Below are 13,380 nucleotides of genomic sequence, written 5' to 3'. Positions count from 1 at the left end.
AAATGCATGTTCCTTACACATGTGGCAACATTCAAAAGGGAAATTAATGGGCTTTCCAATGGTATATGATTCATTGCCAATAATCATTGTTACAACAAAGAAACCATCTACTAAACACACATTTCCTTACTTTTTGTGCTAATATATTACACTCACGTATACATCTCTTACCTGATGATCCTGACAGTTCCCTTCCATCTCCAGCTCGTCCACAACTCAGAACATAGGTTACGTCCGCTCCACACGCATGCTTGCAGCTATTTTAGACCTCACCCGACAATGAGAAATCCTGTTTTCTGATTGGCTGATAGGTTGCTAATTCAAGACAGCTGTAGGAGCGCAGAGTAATCTGCCTTTGACTTGTTTGTAGGATTCATTTCTGTGTGGTGAAGTTAATTATTTCTCAGTGTGAGAAATGCCATGTGTGGCATGTGAGCATGTGAACTTGTTGAAATGCATGTGTCTCACTCTTAATGCATGAGACTTGAGAGCCGTGGTAAAAGGCGTGTACCTGGCTGGAGCCGGGGTGGAGTTTGTAGCCCGGAAAAATTAGGCATTTTACAACTGGAAAGAAATATGGACCAAATAAAACCTGTCAAACCAGAACACACACACACACACACACACAGTGCAAGGATGCAACATGATGAAGTGAATCTTTATATTCTGCTGATCTGGTGTCATACAGACCTGGAAAAGTGTGCAGTGCCAGGATTCGCCTTTTTGTCGTCTGTCTGTGCCACTACTCGTTTCTATTGGTCATTGTGGAATTCTCCACGTCAGAATTTGTTGCAGCAGTTGAAATGTTGAAACGATACTGAGTCCTAACTGAAAACCATTTGAGGAACGTGTTTCTGATGCTCCATCAGCCTCTAGTGTTTAGGTGTCCTTACAAATCTGTTACAAAGTTCTTCTGCAGGAGCACTGACTATAACAAAAATGAGAGCACATATTGCCCCTATTTTAATGTATCTACACTGACTGGTTAGTTTTCATATTCATTTTAAAATGTCTTCATTAGTTTATTAGACTCTACATGGCCTTGCCCCAGACTCCCTCTCGGATGTGTTCATAGTTCATGACCCAGGAAGATCTCTTAGATGCTCCAGTGCCTTTCTTTTAGTTGTTGAGCAGGATGGGCATTTTGCGGATGCTGCCTTCAGCCGATCTTCTGGAACAGTCCTCCAGGAGACGAGCTTAGATGAGATGAGAGGAGATAAGGATATTTTAAATGCAAATTAAAAAACAATTTATTTAGTCTGGCTTTTAGGTCGTGTCTTACAAAACATTATGCTTTACTTCAAGTTATTTTTATTTATATTTCCCATTTATTTAATCTGGTCTTAGATTAGTTTGACAGGTGTTAAGTTGATATTCCGACACGTGTTGATCAGCAGACACTGGTTGGCTTTGGACTGTGGGAAAACTGAAATCTGAACAACTAAAATCTAGAGTGACATCTACTCCATAGAAGACCCTCAACTATAGAATTACACTCTGGAGCAGCTACACCATGCCCAACACCAAGCATCAGCTAGAGGGGTATAAACTCTTCATCATAGAGCTGTGGGGTGATACATCCTACTCTTCTGAATGAATGCAATCAAATCCTCACACTCCAGTGTCCCAAGATTAGTTCTAAAGTTGTCCCAGTGCAGATGCATCGTGGACCAATATTTATACATGTTTGAGATATGTTTACTGGGAATTCCTGGTGTTCTGGTGTGGTAGTGAATGGTATGGTATGTAGGTAGTGAATAATGGCCTTAGGCAATCTTTATGGAACAGGACCCCATTGGGAGGTGGGAGAAGAAGAAGAGGAGGAGGAGAAGGAGGAAGGTCCTGCTCTCTGGCAGTTTGTAGCAGGTGTTGGGAGTTAGTGCTGAACCCAGAGGCGTTCCTCTGTGACTTCCCCCTCCGCTCCTGGGGAAAGTTCATGTAACATCTGCTGGAGGTGAGCTGCAGCACCTCAAAGTCCAAACCTGAGCAGCAGCCCCAGGAACCCTTCAATCCCCACCTCCAATCCCCACCTCCAATCCCCTCCAAAATCCCCCCAAATCCCTACAATCCCCAGTCCCAAACCCACAGCAAAGCAGCCGCAGGCAGAGGAGGAAATCCCAAGGGGAATGTGTGGGTATGCCCCCACTTTCTGGGAAAAAAAACAAAAAAAAAAACAAGAGTTGTTTCCCACATTAATCACTCTTTTATTGTATATATATTTTTAAATAATGAACATTAATCTGCATTTAAAAAAAATGTGTGTCAATTACAGACACCAGAAATTCATTTTTAGGTTTTAAAAGATTACATTTTCCCTTTATGGGGAGCATTTCAAAGATGGCGCCGGTGTGTGTGGCTGGCCGTCTGTTACTCTCATTTTGCCTTGTGTTGTTAGTGTTGCTAAGCTTTGGCACTTCACAAACAAAGTCTCCACTGGTGTATGATCGCCAGCTTCTCCTGGATCTTAGATATAATATCTGTGATGTAGGTGTTTTTAATCACAGTGGACAGAATCCTCTGCCCCCGCACCTATTGAGTATTCCGACTCACCTGTACCGGGCCTCGGCCCAAATAATTCGACGAAAGAGTCGCCGCCTCACTAATGTTGGTGGTCGGTTCATGGACCTTTCATTGTTTGGTTTTCAGTTTCTGATCCTGCAAAAGAAAAATGGACAATGACCTTAACCCCAAAGTTGAATGATATATAGATGGAGTAGTGACTCTCTGAATCATTGGCAAAAAGTTGATTCTGAACTTTAGAAATGGTTCTTGGGAGTCGACTTCTGAGCAGTACATACACTTTTGACTTTATATCTCACTGTACAGAGAGACACTGGGCAGCAGGACTGATTTGGGAAATACTTTGAGATATTTCACAGCAGGATCTGCCCCATGTCGCTGGAAAGTGTTTCTGTTTTTAAGATAAAGACAGACAGACGAGTCTCACACCAAATGAAAAGTAAACTGTTTTTCTCCTCTGTAATCAAGCTAAATATAGTCAAACACCTTTGTGTCTTATTTTGTGTTTGGTTTGGTGTGGTTCTCCATTCCTCTACTGAAGCAACGAAACCAAGTAACTAAATATTCACAGACCGTTGGCGTCCACCTCAGGAGTCGCTCTTGAGAAATGTTACAGTTTATTGTCCTTCCCAACACTGAAATGAAATGTACGCCCCTGCCAGCTGACTCTGTAAACTCAGTACACTGAGCCGAGGGAGTACACACTCTTCCCTCTGTCAGGGGAAGTGCACAGTGCCGTAATGAATTCAGTGAGCATTGTTGGAGAACACGTTGTGATTATATTTCTATTAGAACCTCTCTTCTGTGCTTCAGGTCATAGATCAAAGTGCTGTATGATTCAACAGAAGCCCCCTCACATCACTCCTCTTCGTTCTCCTCCTCGATCGATGGGCTTTAGGCTGAACATCCGTCTTTCAACATAATCAACAAGCTTGAGGTGCTCCTCCCCGCCCCGTCTCGTCTGTATACGCTTTCAGCCCGAGGCTGCTGCTATAGACGCATCAAACACATCCAGGCTTCTTCTGGACTGGATGAAAGCTTTCAGTCCTCCACAGATATGGAGCTGGAGTGTTGTGAAATCACTGACATCCAGCATGCGACTTCTCACAGCAAAAGATGGGTTTGATTTGACAAATCAGTGCATTGTAAACAGAACAGAACTCTTTTGAATTGTTTGAATGTGTGAATTAGTCACTGACCTGCACTTAATGTGTGGCAGAATATTTGGGCCAAAACCTTTATGAATATTTCAAATGGAGAATTACACATTTTAAATTACACATGCCTTGGCTCAGCCAATCAGAAAAGTCCTATATGAACATGTCTGCATGTCAATGAGAAACCAAGAAAAATACTGACAGGATGATGTTCCATATTCATGAGATGATTATGTGTTCTGTAATGTAGTGTCTGTGAGTGAGTGAGTGACTGGGTGTGTGAGTGAGTGAGTGAGTGAGGGTGAGGGTGTGAGTGACTGGGTGAGTGTGTAAAACTGTCCACAAGTGTGAGATTGTAAGTGAATGGGTGAGTGTGGAAGTGACTGTGTTAATGTGTGAGTGTGAGTAACTGGGTGAGTGTGTGAGTGACTGGATGAATGTGTGAGTGATTGGGTGAGTGTGTGAGTGAGTGACTGGATGAATGTGTGAGGGATTGGATGTGTGAGTGTGTGAGTGACTGGGTGAGTGAGTGAGGGTGAGGGTGTGAGTGACTGGTCAGTGTGTAAAACTGTCCACAGGTGTGAGATTGTAAGTGATTGAGAGAGCGTGGTGATTGACTCAGTGAGTGTTTGAAGTGACTGGGTGAGTGTGTGAGTGACTGGGTGAGTGTGTGAGTGATTGAGAGAGCGTGTGATTGACTCGATGAGTGTGTGAAGTGACTGGGTGAGTGTGTGAGAGACTGGGTGAGTGTGTGAGTGACTGGGTGAGTGTGTGAGTGACTGGGAGAGTGTGTGAGTGACTGGGTGAGTGTGTGAGTGAGTGTGTGAGTGACTGGGTGAGTGTGTGAGTGAGTGTGTGAGTGACTGGGTGAGTGACTGGGAGAGTGTGCGAGTGACTGGTGAGTGTGCGAGTGACTGGTTGAGTGTGCGAGTGACTGGGTGAGTGTGTGGGTGACTGGGTGAGTGTGTGAGTGACTGGGTGAGTGTGTGAGTGACTGGGTGAGTGTGTGAGTTAGTGTTTAATTATCAACTACAGCTTCTGACCTCAGATGTCTACAGCACTGTGCAAAAGTTTTAGACACTGGAACAATGTTGGAAAGTAAAGATATCTGCAAAAAAAATGGAATTAATTATTTATTTTTTGAAAGAAAAGACAGCAATGTGCAGTAAACCTTAATAAACTAAAGAAAGTCAGTATTAAACGTGATGAGCATTTGCTTTGTTTTTGTTTCTTAATTTTATTATTGCCTAGGTTCAGTTACAGTTTTATAAAGAAATTAGACTGTAGTTTTACGGAGAATCTGCCACAGTTCTGTACATCGTCATATCCTCTTAGATTTAGAGCATTTGGCTTTTACACTGAGGAACAGTCATTGTATTTTCTACTTCATCAACACCTCCCAAAGTTATCCTCAGTGTTCGGAAAGCACTAGTGCTGTGTAATTGTGAGGGAATCGTATTATTGTGTCAGTGTAAAGACTAAATCACACTGAAGACAGGACACGCTGATCCATTATTTAGCATCTGTTAATTACACTGACAGTGGGTATTACATTTCTGACCTATTTAGAGGCTAAATCCATGCCACAAATTAATTCATTTCATACGTTAATAGTTCTTCAGACAGATATTACATTATTGGCTGCTACATATTGGTGTGTGATTAAGACACAGTCGCAGAGAGATGGAGAGATGAAGGCACGTCACATAATAATGTTCAGAAGAACACATCTGTGCAGCAATATTCCAAACCCCACGAGCCCCACAGCAGTGTTCTCCCCCTGTGTAAACAGCCCCTGTTCAGAACGCCCGCTTTCAGCACCTGTTCCTTTAAATGATAATGAGCCGCTCGCTGTTCACCCCGACCCCGAGCGCACAGCAGTGAGGAGCGAGGAGCAGAAGCTCTGGTTTTTAGCCGTTTTCACTCTGTTCTCTTTCTTCTCCGTTTTTACTCAGTGCTCTTATTTCTCCGCGCTCGTTGTGTCTGTTTTGCTGAGTTTAACCTCGTCTTTGTGCTCTCACAATAAACACGGGTCCAGTGCTGTGATTGGACAGACTCAGAAAAGTGGGCGGAGTGCTTCTAAAGTCTCTGTATTTGACATTTGAAGGAGAGCAGAATCAGACTTGTTGAAGACATGGTGAAGACTTGTTTTGATCAGGCCTCGAGTGATTGCACCCACGTATCATTTGTTTCTCAGCTTATAAACCGTACTCTCATCCGGGGTCTTGTTTTCAGACGTGTGTAGCAGATGCGTACCTGTTAGGGTTTATAATGCCAGTCACTGCAGGAACTCTGTGCCTATGTTCCACTCGTAACTCCTCACTCACCGTGTCCTTTTATCTACAAAAGCCTGGATGGAGCAGGTTTCAGAAATGCACCTGAAAATCTATAATGCAAGAGGAACAACATATTTCTCCACATTTTTGTTCTGATGAAAAATAGATATTGCATTATGTGCCAAAATGAACCATTCAGGAGTGATACCAGTGAAAGGTGCAAACGCCAACATTTCTCATGGTCTGGGGAATTTTTACACTTCTGATTTTACCTTTATCCCAAATCTAACAAAGTTTACCATGACAGTGTTTCATATATTTTTCATCCATCCCTTCTGCTCTCTCTCTCTCTCTCTCTCTCTCTCTCTCTCTGTTCTCTCTCTCTCTCTCTCTCTCTCTCTCTCTCTCTCTCTCTCTGTTCTCTCTCTCTCTCTCTCTCTCTCTCTCTCTCTCTCTCTCTCTCTGTTCTCTCTCTCTCTCTCTCTCTCTCTCTCTGCTCTCTCTCTCTTTCTCTCTCTCTCTCTCTGCTCTCTCTCTCTCTCTCTCTCTCTCTCTCTGTTCTCTCTCTCTCTCTCTCTCTCTCTGTTCTCTCTCTCTTTCTCTCTCTCTCTCTCTGTTCTCTCTCTCTCTCTCTCTCTCTCTCTCTCTCTCTCTCTCTCTCTCTCTGTCTTTCTGCTCTCTCTCTCTCTCTCTCTCTCTCTCTCTCTCTCTCTCTCTCTCTCTCTCTCTCCCCCTCTCTCTTTCTCTCTCTCCATCCAAGCTTTAAGAATTAAGAAGAAACATTATGAGAATCGAATAAATCCAGAACATTTCTCCATCTCTCTCCTCATGAAGCTAAAATGAAATAGAGCACAGGGCCAGGACATTTGTCTGATGTTGGTGGCAATGCTCAGCATGTCTTCATTATGATGCATCTCCTCTCGAACCAGTGGCCGGCTCCTGAGGGATACTATGGAGACATTTATTAGGAATAATAAATCTCTGTCGGGAAGTCCATGGTAGTTTCATCAGGACGACGAAGGCCTCATTCTGCGTGCGCTGCAGCAGTGTGTCTTCAAAGTCAAAGAGTGCGTGAGCGTGAGTGCCATGTGTCCAGATCTGTCTCTTGTGGTCATCTTGAAGTGGAGATGTTACATTGGTATTTTAACCCAATAACATTTACAGAGAATGTGTTTTCAGAGTTGTTTCTTTGGTCTGTTTATATTCGGCTTCATGGTGAACAGAGTCTAGGAACTTTTGCAATAATCACAGACCTCCATAATCCCATGGAAAGTCCATTGTAGTATGAACACGTTTTCTGTGAATGGTGAAAGAGATTTTTCAGTCAAAATCAATTGCATTTCTTTCAGAGCCTTTGATAGCACTAAGCTAATTTATCCTCTTTCAAAGGGTCATAATTGGGCTCTTTCTTCACCGCGCTTCTTCACCCCGAGCAGTGCACAGACACATGATGCTCTGTCATACATCAGGGTAATGATAAATCACGAATATCCTTCGGCGTATACATATCATGACACTGCAGCACGCTTTACTCTGTTTGGGAGAACCCCCATTATACACCTTTCAGCCAAGTGCTAATGTGGACGGCTAATAGAGCATTGATTGCACTGATTTCCCATGCAGCAAAACCGCCAGCTCCTACCTTAAAGCCAATTACCCGGTGACTAAGTGGCTTCAGCGAACGCTTGTCATATGCTAATTTGGGCGCTAGGAAACTGAATATGGAAGCGGCTAAAACATCCTGTAAATATTCAGAGGGTTGATTTTAAATGTGGCATTTGCATCTGGATTTGTTGTGGTCTCTCAGCATAACAAGCAACCGACGTCTTACAGCTGCATTAAAGCCGAGCTTAGGGAAGACAAAATGTTAAGTGTCCAAAAAGAGTAGTGAAGCTTCTTCAAACAGAAGCACTTTAATAGGTTTGTAGACACCTGCTCATCTAGTGTTAATGAGCAACTGAGTCTCTACTCTTCTGGGAAGGATTTACGCTGGATATGGGAACATTGATGTGAGGATTTGATGGAATTCGGATGTATAAATACCAGTGAGTCAAGGTTCTGCTATATATTTAATTTAATTTAACCCTTGTCATTGTTTTGTAGGTCGTCCAAGGTAAAAGGTGCAGAAAACTAAGAGCTCTCTTTCCTAATTAGGTCCCAACTTTGGGACCGACCAACAACAACACATCCAGAGAATGAATACTGTGATTTCATGTCACACAACTCCAGGGTTCTGGAGGTTGTGGGTTCGAGCCCTGCTCCAGGCGACTGTCTGTGAGGAGTGTGTTGTGTTCTCCCTGTGTCTGTGTGGGTTTCCTCCGGGTGACTGTCTGTGAGGAGTGTGGTGTGTTCTCCCTGTGTCTGCGTGGGTTTCCTCCGGGTGACTGTCTGTGAGGAGTGTGGTGTGTTCTCCCTGTGTCTGTGTGGGTTCCTCCGGGTGACTGTCTGTGTGGAGTGTGGTGTGTTCTCTCTGTGTCTGTGTGGGTTTCCTCCGGGTGACTGTCTGTGAGGAGTGTGGTGTGTTCTCCCTGTGTCTGTGTGGGTTTCCTCCGGGTGACTGTCTGTGAGGAGTGTGGTGTGTTCTCCCTGTGTCTGTGTGGATTTCCTCCGAGTGACTGTCTGTGAGGAGTGTGGTGTGTTCTCTCTGTGTCTGCATGGGTTTCCTGACCCCACCTATGAGAACAATCATGGATTGATCTTGGTGACTTCTCAAAAAGGTTCTTATGGAGAACATAATCCATTGTGTGTGTTCTTGGTATTGAGAAACAGCCAGGTACTTCTTCTCTAGTCAAGTTCTGAAACTGTTGACCCTAAAGTGACCTAAATCAACTAACAACACAATGAGTATGAAATGCAGAATTATAATGAAATGAATCCCATCCCTCAAATCCCCACTGTGATGATGTAATGAAAGATAAGGATCAGGAATATACACGATTTGATTAATCACATGGTGAAACTGCAGGAGTGAAAAGAAATGATCTCAGTGTGCCAGTAAAATATCTTCACAGTATCTGTCTTCTCCGGTGAGCACAGCCCATGAGCTCAGCTGCAGACGGGTGCTATAACACTGACAGTGGGAATAACAGATACAAAAACCAGGCTGCGCTAAGCCTTCAGGTTTAATCTTCCGTACGAATCAATGCACAAAGGTATCTCTGCAATCTCTGAGCTGGTAAACGCAAATAAACCAGAGAACAACGTCAGGAATATCTGTTTTCACATGTCCAGATAAAACAGCAGCTGCATTTGATTTCTTCACGAAGCTGAAACTGTAGAACTGTCCTCAGTCTCTAAACACACACTTTACAACAGTTTACTCTGATGGGCCACAGATATACAGAATAAACACACATAATTACGGCAATATATACACCACCGTCCACTCCCACATCTCCACTGTCTCATATTCTGGCCATTCTGTAGTCCAGTTGTGGCTCTGCATACTTTGTTACGTGACCAGGACCCCGACAGAGCAGGTGTGATGTGGTGGTGGATCATTCTCAGCGCTGCAGTGACACTGACGTGGTGGTGGTGTGTTAGTGTGTGGTGCTGGTGTAGAGTGGATCAGACACAGCAGTGCTGCTGGAGTTTTTAAACCCTGTGTCCACTCTCTGTCCACTCTGTGAGACACTCCTCCCTCGTTGGTCCACCTTGTAGATGTAGAGTCAGAGACGGTAGCTCATCTGTCGCTGCACAGTGTGTGTCGCTCGTCCTCTAGTCCTTCATCAGTGACACAGGACGCTGTCGGCTGGATGTTTTTGGTCGGTGGACTGTTCTCAGTCCAGACACTGAGGGGTTTAAAAACTCCAGCAGCACTGCTGTGTCTGATCCACTCTACACCAGCACAACACACACTAACACACCACCACCACGTCAGTGTCACTGCAGCGCTGAGGATGATCCACCGCCACATCACACCTGCTCTTGTAGAACTGCGTGAAAACTGAGGCTTGAAAAGAAGTGGAGGTGCTCTCAAATGTTTGTCGAGGGTCATAAACGCTTAATTCAGCAGCCAGCGTGTGAGATTTTGGTGAGCTTTGCTCAGGACTGAAGGCGTCTCCTGCTATAATTGTCAGGCTGTCAGGAGAAGTGATTCCCTCTTAGTGTGAGCTCCGTCAGTGTCAGACTGCACACTCTCTCTCAAAGCAATCAGAATCTTTATCTGTAGCCGTGCTGTCCTTCAGTCCATTAAAGATGATGGATCGTGGCAGGCCCATCTCCCTTCCAGCTGGTGTCATCTCCGCGCTCTTGTAAAATTGGTAGGAACTTGAAAAATTATCTAGTCACTGTCAACTTCAGTGGAGTTTCTGATGGGAGCCGAAGGGAGAGGGGGCTGAAAGAGAAGCCAGCGTCCGTCCGAGACGAGGCAGCGGCTAATTGAAACAGTTTGTTTGTTTTCAAGTGCTTCCAAGAGGCAGCAGGAACCCATTTGCTAAGTCATTGCTGAATGAATGAGGGCGGTGTGTGTGTGTGGGTGGGTGGATGGGTACGTAGTGGAACATGAAATTTCAGTCCTCTTGAATCAGCCTGGGTTCTGTATCAGCAGGCCTGTCTGTCTGTGTTTTTTGATGATGTCTGATAATGACATTCCTCTGCCCAATCCTATTTGCCTTCACCACAATCTGCCGGCCTCTGTGTGAGCTCCAGACTAAATACATCCACAGTGGAACATAGCAGTGTTCTCCCCCTGTGTAAACAGCCCCTGTTCAGAACGCCCGCTTTCAGCACCTGTTCCTTTAAATGATAATGAGCCGCTCGCTGTTCACCCCGACCCCGAGCGCACAGCAGTGAGGAGCGAGGAGCAGAAGCTCTGGAATTAAATGTAAATGTAGAAAAACTAAATCAGCCCATTTCACCAGCCTCGGTATCACCCTGGAAGAGCTGGAAGAAGTGGCTAAGGAGTGGGAGGTCTGGGTTTCTTTACTCTGACTGCTTCCCCCACGACCTGGACCCAGATAAGCGGTAGAAAATGGAAGGATGGATGGATGGATGTATTATAAAATATATTAAAATCTCATATTCTGGCCTGCGCATGGATCCAGTGCCCTCCCCACCCTGTAACAGACTGAAGGAACATCTCCTTGCTCAACATCCATGGCTGGAATGACCCTTTAACAAAGCACCTAACCTCCAACTTCTGTTTACACACATTTATTTATTTATTTATTCATTTTTAAATCTTATTTCTGTCACGTTCCGATATAAATAATTGTCAGGTAAAATATTTGTGTGATTCAGACCTGATCATCAAGTGGCTGAATGCCATCAAACCTTCACAGCAATGGTAAGTATGAAGTGTAAAGCCTTCCCAGAATAGCTGAGCGGGTTCCGGAGCGTTCAGTCACACAGTGGAGCGGAGGATTGTTAAATTGCTGGTTGTGTAATTGTTTCTTTGTGGTCCTTTCAAGCCACCAGCTTTTGTCCAGCTTTGTGTAAGTCTTTGTCTGGCCTCCTGTGGTTAGCCCAGGTGAAATTAAAAACATCGGTAGGTGTGCATGAGTGTGTGTGTGTGTGTTGGGGAAGGGGGGGGTGAGTGAGTGGAAAAACAGCAATACCAAAAAAAAAAACAGGAGGCAAAAATGTTCTCCACATGAGCTCTTTTTAAAAAGAACAGAGTGGATGTGCAGATCCATAAATCAGCAGGAGCTGAGCGCTTTGAGCATCTGAAGTTACTGAGGGGTGGAAGCTTTCTAAAGCAGACAGAAAGAAGAGGAGAGAGAGAGTTAGGAAGCTTTCCAAACCAAGTAAAGATCAAATAAAGGGGGAGAGTTTCTAAAGCAGGTATAAATTAAAGAGGAGGACGAGAAGGAGTCTTAACCAGGTAAAGACAGGATTAAACCATGAGGAGGAGGAGGAGGGGTGGGTCTAAAACAGGTAGAAAGATGAGAAAGAGAAACGGTAGTGAGAGGGAGGTTCTAGCCAGGGAAGAGAGAAGATGATGAGGAAGAACAGGATGAAGAGGAGGTTTTCTAAAAAGAAAGGTAAAATGAGGAGATAAGAAAAGAAAGAAGAGGAGGATTCGGGTGGTTCTAAAGCAGGTAGAAATAAATAAAGGATGAGGAGGTAAAGCGGGAGGAGGAGGAGGGTTTGTGGAGAAGGTTGGGAGAAGAGGAATTAAGAAGAAGATTAATTTATGGTAGGTAAAAGAGAAAGAGCTTAGAGGAGAAAAGAGGGTGAGGAGGAGGAGTGTTCCCGGACCAGGTAGAGGAAGTGTTTCTGCACATGTGATGACTTCCAGAAGGAAAGGGGAGTGGGGTGGCCACATCATCTCCTTGGTGGGACTGTTTATTGAATGTGTATCGATACTGAAGTGTGATGAGACCCTCTGTCTCAGCTGTTCCCTTATTAACCAAAGGTCTGAAGAACATTTTCTTGATGCAAGGGATTCTTTAAACATGCACATGGTTCTGTGTACGTGGTTCTCTATAGAACCACTGTCTTTACTGAAGAACACTTGAAGAACCCTCGTTTGGAAGAGTGTGTATAATTTGTGAAGCTGCCCTTCACACTGTGTGAAAGTCTTACGATGAATGACCATAAGAAACACTCCACAATTCCTCTAAATAAAACCTTTTCATATTGACTTCCACTGGGTGTTAAAAAGGTTTATTCTTTCTTGTGTAAAGCTAAAGGTTTGGAGATTCATGTTTCCCTTTGGACAGAGATGATGCTGTACACAGCGTTGATTTCAGTGCTTTGTTTGTAATTTCTAGTGTTTAATCATATTCTTCCATTAACTATTAATTTTACAGTTTCAGAGATTCATGCTGTTCTTTGGAGAGTGATGATTTGTAAAGCGTTTTATCACTTTACGTTTAATAGCAGTTCTGTAACTCCCCACGCTCTTTATTCTGACTAACGCTGGTTTTATTTTGTGCAGGTTGTATACTGTAGACCTGCAGTTTATTTGGGATCAATAATATCTTAATACATCATATATATATCGAGAAATAAAAGTCCCATGAACATAGATTTGCTGTAAATTAGACAATGTTAAGTTAAGCACCTGTTAAGTTGGGATAAGTGAAGTAAGTTAAGTCTAGTCCGGTTAAGAAAGTGATAAACAGTAGCTGCCAATTCTAAAATCCCTGTTTTCTCTCTTTGGCAGTGGACGGATGCATACACCGAGCAGCAGGACACTTCTTGTACGAAGAGTGCCACTCGCTAAACGGCTGCGACACCGGCAAAGCCAAGATCACCTGCGGCTACGACCTGCCGGCCAAATGTGAGTACCCACCTGTCAGCCTTATTTACTGAAGGAAACAACTTTGCTGTGCGGCACGGCCAAGTCGCCGTCATCACCCTCTCTTCGCCGTCTGCCGCTTCACCTCGCCACGCCGTTCAGGAGGAGATGATCGCGGCTGATTGTCCAGAAACACTTTGTTATGAGATTAATTAATGGCTCTTGAAGTCTGTAACATCTG

The 13,380-nt window shown here is 44.1% G+C and overlaps 1 protein-coding gene across 2 annotated transcripts in view; it reads left to right on the top strand.

Annotated features, from left to right (window-relative positions):
• Positions 1–13,380, top strand: part of macrod2 (mono-ADP ribosylhydrolase 2) — a 1,000,902-nt gene that overhangs the window by 353,340 nt on the left and 634,182 nt on the right. For both annotated transcript variants that reach the window (XM_066680090.1, XM_066680089.1), the window contains exon 5: positions 13,065–13,181. In XM_066680090.1, coding sequence (XP_066536187.1) covers positions 13,065–13,181 — 117 coding nt within the window. The remainder of the gene's footprint in view (positions 1–13,064; positions 13,182–13,380) is intronic.

This window comes from Hoplias malabaricus, chromosome 8 (assembly GCF_029633855.1).
Source record: "Hoplias malabaricus isolate fHopMal1 chromosome 8, fHopMal1.hap1, whole genome shotgun sequence".
Lineage (NCBI taxonomy): Eukaryota > Metazoa > Chordata > Actinopteri > Characiformes > Erythrinidae > Hoplias > Hoplias malabaricus.
Note: the sequence above shows the minus strand (reverse complement) of the source record. Positions and strands in the feature narration are given on the sequence as shown.